General features: G+C 49.9%; 1 protein-coding gene across 2 annotated transcripts in view; it reads right to left on the minus strand.

Annotated features, from left to right (window-relative positions):
* Positions 1–9846, minus strand: part of ip6k1 (inositol hexakisphosphate kinase 1) — an 80163-nt gene that overhangs the window by 23778 nt on the left and 46539 nt on the right. The window contains exon 3 of one of the 2 annotated variants that reach the window (XM_043708457.2): positions 1884–2088. The exons of the other annotated variant lie outside the window; for it this stretch is intronic. Coding sequence (XP_043564392.1) covers positions 1884–2088 — 205 coding nt within the window. The remainder of the gene's footprint in view (positions 1–1883; positions 2089–9846) is intronic. 2 annotated transcript variants of the gene reach the window in all.

A 9846-nucleotide genomic window follows, 5' to 3' on the forward strand; every position in this document is an offset into this window, starting at 1 on the left:
AGAGAAACAGGGTTAATATGGAGTCTGATATGACTATTGTTCAGGGCTCTGAAGTCTGAAGAAGAGTAAATTGGACTTGGAACGTAAATCTGTTTCTCTCGCCACAGATGTGACAGGTCTGCACCACTTTCTGTTTTTAAGCACAGAGAGTAAGCAAGCCAGAGTTATATTCATCGGTGATAATGCACAAGGTCAAAAGCATGAGAACCCTAAGTGTCAAACAGTGAGCACATTTCAGATATACCAAGTTACCTGTTAAAGCTAATTTCCATCTCCTGCTCCTTGCTTCCCCTCAGTGAGTTCTGAATTTTTAAATAAATTTAGTTTGTAACTTCTCTGGGTATCAAGCCCACTCTACAACACTGGGAAATAACTTAGACTCAGCTAATGTGTCTTTTTGTTTAGTTTATAGCTCATCACTACAGTCTGTTTTTTCACATTCAGCATATGGTACTGATCCTACAAAGGATTTCAATATCAGTTACTTGGGTCAAGAAAAAGATTTTCTGCTCTTTAGATTTATTTGATCACTGTCCAGAACTCAACTCCTGGTCATAAATTCACAGTCCCGAGCAGAAGTGTAGTTGTTCACCACTTCTACATCATATTGTTATCTTCAATTTCACTCTCTTGTACTGTCATGCAACCAATTTTGCACATCTCCTGGACCTTGTTTTCCACAGCATTTACTTCAACAATGCATCCTTCATATAGCTTCTGGACTCTAAACTCCTGTCCCTCCAAACCTGGACAATGTTGATACTCCATGTTGATTCTACCCTTCGATGCTTAATTCTGAACAGCTTTCTATTGATTTCTCTGGATTCTCTGCTCACGTTTCTATCTGGATGTCAGCGTGTAACAGTGCCTACACAACTTAATTTTTCTGTGTGTTATGTCTGCTGTTGCAAACCAGAGAATACTTTCAATTACCTTACTTTTTATTTTAAATTCCTTCCCTAGACCTCACCTGTTGTCATTCTGCCACCGCTACTTGGAACTACTTTTGCTAGATGCTGTCATGGTAGGTCTCCTTTAAATTTCTTCCCCTGGGGATGCTCTGCCTTCTAAAAATCCTACTACACCCCTTCAGGACTCCCTAAACTACCTATTTTCTTTTGGGGTTGGTTAGCTCAGTTGTTTGGACAACTAGTTTGTGATGTAGAAAGACATTAACAGCTTGGGTTCAATTCCCGCACTGAATGAAGTTACCACAAAGGCTCTCCTTCTCAACCTCACCCCTCACCTGAGGTATGGTTACCCTCAGGTTACACCACCACTGCTCTAATGAGAGAAGCAGCTCTATGGTCTATGGTGGTATTACTTGCTGCTGTTGACTCCATCACAATTTGCCCAATGAAGTGAAGATGTTAAAGTCGTTAACACAGATTCAACCAACATTCGAGGGTACATAACAAGACTACAACAACAACAACGTGCAGTCATATACTGTGTTAAAAGTAGTAAAATCCCCAAATTGCTTCACAGGAGCATTATCAAATGAAATCTGACATCCAGTGAAGCAAGGATATTCTTGCAGAAGTGTTGCAATGCTGGTCAAACTGCTGGTTTTAAAGGGTGTTACAAAAAGAAGACAGCGGCAGAGAGGTAGCGAAAGCAAATTCCATTTCTTGGGGCCAAGGCTGCTAAAGGCACAGGCACTGTTGCTGAAATAAAATAAATCAGAAATGCATGAATGGCCAGAATTTGATGAATATAGTGTTCCCAATGGCTTGTGGAACTGGAAGAGGTTACAGATTGGATTGCAAGATTCCCAAATATTTCCATCTAGGAAACCATTATTAGAACTGTTCCCCCTCACAGGGTTATTGAATACTATTCACTCTGACTATGTATACCCACAACTGAAACCTTCCGCCTACCTCTCTGCTATGTCAGAATCATCCTTCTGGATCAGGTTCTCGCTGCCACTTGTTGAACGATAAAGGCTTCTCCGTGAATGCTTCCTGCGAGGTTGCTCCCGCTCTGGAACTTCATCTTGCTCTAAATTTTCACTTTCCACGTATGGGTATGCCACTAGGTTAATGTAACCATCGCGCCCTCCTTCAAAACATACCAACACAACACCTAGATAGAAACATCAACATTTGAACAAGCTAAATTAGAAAGAAATAACATGAGCATTTAAACAAGCTAAATTCACTTGTATAAATACCCCATTATTAACAATCTATTATATTATCACACATTTGTGAATTGTCCAAATGTTAAAATTTATTACCTAGTCACAACATCCTCCTTCAATTAAAGGTCACCAACTTGGAGGTAATTTCTCAATTTGTAAATGGCTGTAGTAATACAGACAGCATTGGAATTCACTTGCCCAATCTAATTCTTTCAGAATATGATTATAAATGATTGAATATCTGCATGTTTAAAGCATATGATTACTTTTACATGACTAAAAACAAAACACAGGTTGGAAACCCAAATGTAAAATGGAAAATACTGGAAAACGCCAAGATCAAGAACCATCCGTTGAGATAGAAAGCAGCAGTGTAGTTTTCTGGTGTAGGCATTTTACTTACTGGGTGCCCTCAGGTGGCAAATTAAACTCTCAAGCTATCAATGCCCAACAACCACAGGAAGAAAGCACTGTAATATTACAAAACATTTATTTTTCCTCATACTCTCATGATGGATACACTCTATTCACTTGCACTCTCAGGATGAGGACACTCCTCATTCACTTGTAGCCAAGTTAATTCTTCTTCCCTCACACAGGACTCAAATAACACAAATTCATGCAAGCAAAATATAGGATGTTTTGCCTAAGGTTTTGAATGAGTTGAATCTCCTTCATATTGAATTCTAACTCTGGTAACTATATGATCTAGTATTGCTGTAGAACAAGAAAATAGAGGGGCTAGACTTGATAAACTGGCCTATGCAGCTGGAGTGAATGTTAAAATAGTTAGGAATCTGATGAATGTATCTTTTACCAGATAAAAGACCACAAATCAATATAAACTAAGAGGCAAAGTTATATCAGTACCTTGAAGACCTTTATTAAAATAGAGGTTTTTAACTATTGATCTCAGAATATTTTTTGCACTCATCTTAGTGAAAAGTGGTAACCTCCTGTTGGCAGTTGGTTACCATGGCATGAAGGAGTGTGGTATCCATTGTGTAAAGAGTTACAAACACCTGACAGTTGCCTCGGTCTGTCATGCACATTTCTAAGACTGTGGTTGCAGGCCACAACCAGTGAGGAAATAAATGGACTAGGTGACAGTCAGTCAGTGTAGCAATTCAATACCTCATGTCATTCTAAAAGGATTTTTTTAAAATAACAGGTTATGATAGGCATGTGTGGTTTAACCGTCTCCTTCAACATATAATTTATAAACAGGTCTTTAAGCTACGCCATGCATGCTGTGCTATTAATACCACACTGTTTACACAAGATTGCTTTAGTCACAGCAAGAATCTGGATGGGAAAGGTCATGATGCTTTCAATCTAAGTTAATTCAGCCAACACCCAAAAACCAGCTAGTTACCATCTTTGTCAACATCCACACTGATTTCAATAACCACTTGAGTAGTTGAGGAAAGGAAGGCCACTGCTAATGTTGTGGGATGTTCATTCCTTGGATTACAATGTGTTTATTCACTGTCTTCAAGCTTTGGCATAAGCAGCTTCCTTCGGCTTGATCAGATTAGCACTACATCAAGTACACTTGGAAAACTTTTCAAGAACAACATTTCCTGATGACAAGGACAAAGTTACTCTTTTTCACAGACTCAGAATTCCGACAGTGTGGAACCAGGCCAATTGGCCCAATACGTCCACACCAACCCTCTGAAAAGTAACCCACCCAGACCCATTCCCCTACCCTATTACTCTGCATTTACCCCTGACTAATGCACCTAGGAGAAACTGAGGAATGCAGGTGCTGGAGATCAGAGTTGAGAATGTGGCATTGAAAAAGCACAGCTGGTCAGGCAGCATCGGAGGAGCAGGAGAATCAAGGTTTCAGGTATAAGCCCTTCATCAGGGTTGCACCTACCCTACGCATCCCTGAACACTATGGGAATGGCAAATTCACCTACTGCACATCTTTCTAACTGCCCAATCATTGGGATTTAAACTAAATGGTTTGGGGGGGTGGAGAGCTGTGTGTATGTCTGTGTGCGTGTGTTCAGTTACAGGGAAAATTACAAAACCCAAAGTAAAGGAGGGGGAATAAGAGTGCAGAACTTAGGAGAGGTTATTAAAATCTTCAGCACAGACACAAATAGGACATAGTGTATGGAAAGGGTTAACAATCAAACTTCAAGCACACAGGACAAACGAATGACAATGAGAAGAGACCGATAACAAGGTGACCAAAACTGAATCCAATACTCCAAGTGTGACTTCACCAATGTCCTGTATAACTGCAACATAACGTCCCAATTTCTATACTCAGTGCCCTGATTGATGATAGTCAGTGTGCCAAAACCCTTCTTCACCGCCCTGCCAACTTGTGACTCCACTTTCAGAGAACCATGCACCTGAACTCCAAGATCCAACTCCACTACACTCCTTAAGACCTGACCATTCACCATGTAACTCCTACCTTGATTTGACTTTCCAAAATGCAAGACCTCACACTTATCTGTATTAAACTCCATTTGCCATTGCTCAGCTCACTTCCCCAGCTGATCAAGATCCTGCTGCAATTTCTGACACCTTCCTCGCTGCCCATGAAACCGCCTATTTTAGTGTCATCCACAAACTTGTCAGAGGGTTGCGTGTCTTTGGAAGTCCTTGTCACAGAGAACTGTTGGAGGGCGGGGGGGGGGGGGGGTAAAAGAGAGAGGAGATATGGGCGCAGAAATGTTGTGTATATTTAATGTTGAGGTAGATAGATACTTGATCAGTTGGGGAAAATCAAGGATTATGGGGAAAGGACAGGAAAGTGAATGTGAGGGATGTTGGAATAGTCAATGTCTTATCAATACCAGAGTAAGCTCAAGGGGCTGAATGGCCTGCTCCTATTTCTAATGGTGTTTACTTTGACTATGACAAAGAACTTTTTTCCACAATGATGATCTGAACTACAGCTAATGGTACAACAACGCAGTCCTTATTTAAACTAAATTTGCACAGTCTTTTCCTAACACGTTTTTCATGCTCTTCCAAACCTTTAATGTTTCATCCTAAAGTAATTAGCCATAGTTCATAAAGGACAATAGGCAACTTTCTTCATTCAAGAGACAGACAATTGGTTATAGATAGCTTGAAGGGCACCATTCTGCAAGCATAGGGCAAGGTAAAAATGCAGACCACCAAGACTATTATATCCTACACAGACACCAACATTTGAAAGACTCAAACATCCACATTAGCATTAAGTTTCCTTGCCTATTTTCCTCTCATACCTCCAGTAGCCCCTTTTTCTCCAACACGGAATGAAAATCCTCGCCGGCCTGACCCGCTGTGATCTCCAGCAGTTATTGCTTTCAGTACTGCGTTGGAATTGTCTCTTTTGTTAGGATTTCACTCCTACTTTTGAAACTCTTTTCAAATAAAAGTCTTAGTCCCTTTCCTACTCTTTTTGGTTGCTCAGGATCTGCTTCTCCTCTGCAAACCTCCTCAGGATACTGTAGTTAACGTGCAAGTTTAACGTTGATGTCAGTGACTCTGAAGTGATTAGGGAATTCCCAGGTAGAATTATTGCCACAAACCCACATTTCATTTCTCTGTGGCACAAGGACTGGTGCATATTTTCTTGAGCAACATTACTATATCTACCAAGCTCTCTAATAAAGCAACCAGTGTCTTCCAAAGCGAGCAGCTCAATGCTGATGATCACAGTACTAAATAGGATACAGGAATGTGAACCATAAGTTCCAAATAAGGAGATTGGGGCCTTCAAACTTTGGTACATTAATAAACAAACCACGTTAGGAATGATTTAAGTTACGTTCAGGCATGGGGATATTCTCAGAATACATCGAGTTTCAGGATATTTAAGGTCCACTTAGTCCTGCAATAAACAGCAAGTGCACAGCCTTGGTAACCTTGAAAATAGTATCATCTAACAACGTCTAAACATTTAACACCTTTCAAAAGCTTTTAACAAGTACAGATGATCACTGGTTACTTAACATGTAAACAGAGCTCTTGGATTTATCCTTGGAATGTGTACAATATACACAATTATTAGTTTGACATGCAGATACAACAATTGTACAATATCTTATTTAGTAATGGCCACTCAATGTGGTTAAAAGACTTCTGGAGATCAACAATTAAAAATACCAATGATGGAAGAATGGGAAATGAGGGAAGAAATTACATTGCTTATACAAAGCTCTGGAAAGAGCTATTTTGAAGAATGTCCTGGGTATCTTACCTCAGGAATGCTACTTAGCCTTTGAGGGGGTACACTGTAGGCTCAAAATTATTCTGCATTTAAAAGGTTTAAATTATGAGGGCAAGTTGTATTCCCTTGAACACAGAAGATTAGTGTGTCATACAATTAATGCGCTCAGGATGATTCAAAGATGTCATACTGTAGATTGAGATAAACTTCTGTTTTGGGTTGCCCATTAGGGAGAGGACGCGAGGGAGAGGGCGCGAGGGAGCGAGAGGGAGGGCGCGAGGGAGCGAGAGGGAGGGCGCGAGGGAGCGAGAGGGAGGGCGCGAGGGAGCGAGAGGGAGGGCGCGAGGGAGCGAGAGGGAGGGCGCGAGGGAGCGAGAGGGAGGGCGCGAGGGCGCGAGAGGGAGGGCGCGAGGGCGCGAGGGCGAAAGAGAGGGCGCGAGGGCGAAAGAGAGGGCGCGAGGGCGAAAGAGAGGGCGCGAGGGCGAAAGAGAGGGCGCGAGGGCGAAAGAGAGGGCGCGAGGGCGAAAGAGAGGGCGCGAGGGCGAAAGAGAGGGCGCGAGGGCGAAAGAGAGGGCGCGAGGGCGAAAGAGAGGGCGCGAGGGCGAAAGAGAGGGCGCGAGGGCGAAAGAGAGGGCGCGAGGGCGAAAGAGAGGGCGCGAGGGCGAAAGAGAGGGCGCGAGGGCGAAAGAGAGGGCGCGAGGGCGAAAGAGAGGGCGCGAGGGCGAAAGAGAGGGCGCGAGGGCGAAAGAGAGGGCGCGAGGGCGAAAGAGAGGGCGCGAGGGCGAAAGAGAGGGCGCGAGGGCGAAAGAGAGGGCGCGAGGGCGAAAGAGAGGGCGCGAGGGCGAAAGAGAGGGCGCGAGGGCGAAAGAGAGGGCGCGAGGGCGAAAGAGAGGGCGCGAGGGCGAAAGAGAGGGCGCGAGGGCGAAAGAGAGGGCGCGAGGGCGAAAGAGAGGGCGCGAGGGCGAAAGAGAGGGCGCGAGGGCGAAAGAGAGGGCGCGAGGGCGAAAGAGAGGGCGCGAGGGCGAAAGAGAGGGCGCGAGGGCGAAAGAGAGGGCGCGAGGGCGAAAGAGAGGGCGCGAGGGCGAAAGAGAGGGCGCGAGGGCGAAAGAGAGGGCGCGAGGGCGAAAGAGAGGGCGCGAGGGCGAAAGAGAGGGCGCGAGGGCGAAAGAGAGGGCGCGAGGGCGAAAGAGAGGGCGCGAGGGCGAAAGAGAGGGCGCGAGGGCGAAAGAGAGGGCGCGAGGGCGAAAGAGAGGGCGCGAGGGCGAAAGAGAGGGCGCGAGGGCGAAAGAGAGGGCGCGAGGGCGAAAGAGAGGGCGCGAGGGCGAAAGAGAGGGCGCGAGGGCGAAAGAGAGGGCGCGAGGGCGAAAGAGAGGGCGCGAGGGCGAAAGAGAGGGCGCGAGGGCGAAAGAGAGGGCGCGAGGGCGAAAGAGAGGGCGCGAGGGCGAAAGAGAGGGCGCGAGGGCGAAAGAGAGGGCGCGAGGGCGAAAGAGAGGGCGCGAGGGCGAAAGAGAGGGCGCGAGGGCGAAAGAGAGGGCGCGAGGGCGAAAGAGAGGGCGCGAGGGCGAAAGAGAGGGCGCGAGGGCGAAAGAGAGGGCGCGAGGGCGAAAGAGAGGGCGCGAGGGCGAAAGAGAGGGCGCGAGGGCGAAAGAGAGGGCGCGAGGGCGAAAGAGAGGGCGCGAGGGCGAAAGAGAGGGCGCGAGGGCGAAAGAGAGGGCGCGAGGGCGAAAGAGAGGGCGCGAGGGCGAAAGAGAGGGCGCGAGGGCGAAAGAGAGGGCGCGAGGGCGAAAGAGAGGGCGCGAGGGCGAAAGAGAGGGCGCGAGGGCGAAAGAGAGGGCGCGAGGGCGAAAGAGAGGGCGCGAGGGCGAAAGAGAGGGCGCGAGGGCGAAAGAGAGGGCGCGAGGGCGAAAGAGAGGGCGCGAGGGCGAAAGAGAGGGCGCGAGGGCGAAAGAGAGGGCGCGAGGGCGAAAGAGAGGGCGCGAGGGCGAAAGAGAGGGCGCGAGGGCGAAAGAGAGGGCGCGAGGGCGAAAGAGAGGGCGCGAGGGCGAAAGAGAGGGCGCGAGGGCGAAAGAGAGGGCGCGAGGGCGAAAGAGAGGGCGCGAGGGCGAAAGAGAGGGCGCGAGGGCGAAAGAGAGGGCGCGAGGGCGAAAGAGAGGGCGCGAGGGCGAAAGAGAGGGCGCGAGGGCGAAAGAGAGGGCGCGAGGGCGAAAGAGAGGGCGCGAGGGCGAAAGAGAGGGCGCGAGGGCGAAAGAGAGGGCGCGAGGGCGAAAGAGAGGGCGCGAGGGCGAAAGAGAGGGCGCGAGGGCGAAAGAGAGGGCGCGAGGGCGAAAGAGAGGGCGCGAGGGCGAAAGAGAGGGCGCGAGGGCGAAAGAGAGGGCGCGAGGGCGAAAGAGAGGGCGCGAGGGCGAAAGAGAGGGCGCGAGGGCGAAAGAGAGGGCGCGAGGGCGAAAGAGAGGGCGCGAGGGCGAAAGAGAGGGCGCGAGGGCGAAAGAGAGGGCGCGAGGGCGAAAGAGAGGGCGCGAGGGCGAAAGAGAGGGCGCGAGGGCGAAAGAGAGGGCGCGAGGGCGAAAGAGAGGGCGCGAGGGCGAAAGAGAGGGCGCGAGGGCGAAAGAGAGGGCGCGAGGGCGAAAGAGAGGGCGCGAGGGCGAAAGAGAGGGCGCGAGGGCGAAAGAGAGGGCGCGAGGGCGAAAGAGAGGGCGCGAGGGCGAAAGAGAGGGCGCGAGGGCGAAAGAGAGGGCGCGAGGGCGAAAGAGAGGGCGCGAGGGCGAAAGAGAGGGCGCGAGGGCGAAAGAGAGGGCGCGAGGGCGAAAGAGAGGGCGCGAGGGCGAAAGAGAGGGCGCGAGGGCGAAAGAGAGGGCGCGAGGGCGAAAGAGAGGGCGCGAGGGCGAAAGAGAGGGCGCGAGGGCGAAAGAGAGGGCGCGAGGGCGAAAGAGAGGGCGCGAGGGCGAAAGAGAGGGCGCGAGGGCGAAAGAGAGGGCGCGAGGGCGAAAGAGAGGGCGCGAGGGCGAAAGAGAGGGCGCGAGGGCGAAAGAGAGGGCGCGAGGGCGAAAGAGAGGGCGCGAGGGCGAAAGAGAGGGCGCGAGGGCGAAAGAGAGGGCGCGAGGGCGAAAGAGAGGGCGCGAGGGAGAAAGAGAGGGCGCGAGGGAGAAAGAGAGGGCGCGAGGGAGAAAGAGAGGGCGCGAGGGAGAAAGAGAGGGCGCGAGGGAGAAAGAGAGGGCGCGAGGGAGAAAGAGAGGGCGCGAGGGAGAAAGAGAGGGCGCGAGGGCGAAAGAGAGGGCGCGAGGGCGAAAGAGAGGGCGCGAGGGAGAAAGAGAGGGCGCGAGGGAGAAAGAGAGGGCGCGAGGGAGAAAGAGAGGGCGCGAGGGAGAAAGAGAGGGCGCGAGGGAGAAAGAGAGCGCGCGAGGGAGAAAGAGAGGGCGCGAGGGAGAAAGAGAGCGCGCGAGGGAGAAAGAGAGCGCGCGAGGGAGAAAGAGAGCGCGCGAGGGAGAAAGAGAGCGCGCGAGGGAGAAAGAGA

This window comes from Chiloscyllium plagiosum, unplaced genomic scaffold (assembly GCF_037043375.1).
Source record: "Chiloscyllium plagiosum isolate Xiang-an unplaced genomic scaffold, Cpla_swu_hap1 HiC_scaffold_14, whole genome shotgun sequence".
Lineage (NCBI taxonomy): Eukaryota > Metazoa > Chordata > Chondrichthyes > Orectolobiformes > Hemiscylliidae > Chiloscyllium > Chiloscyllium plagiosum.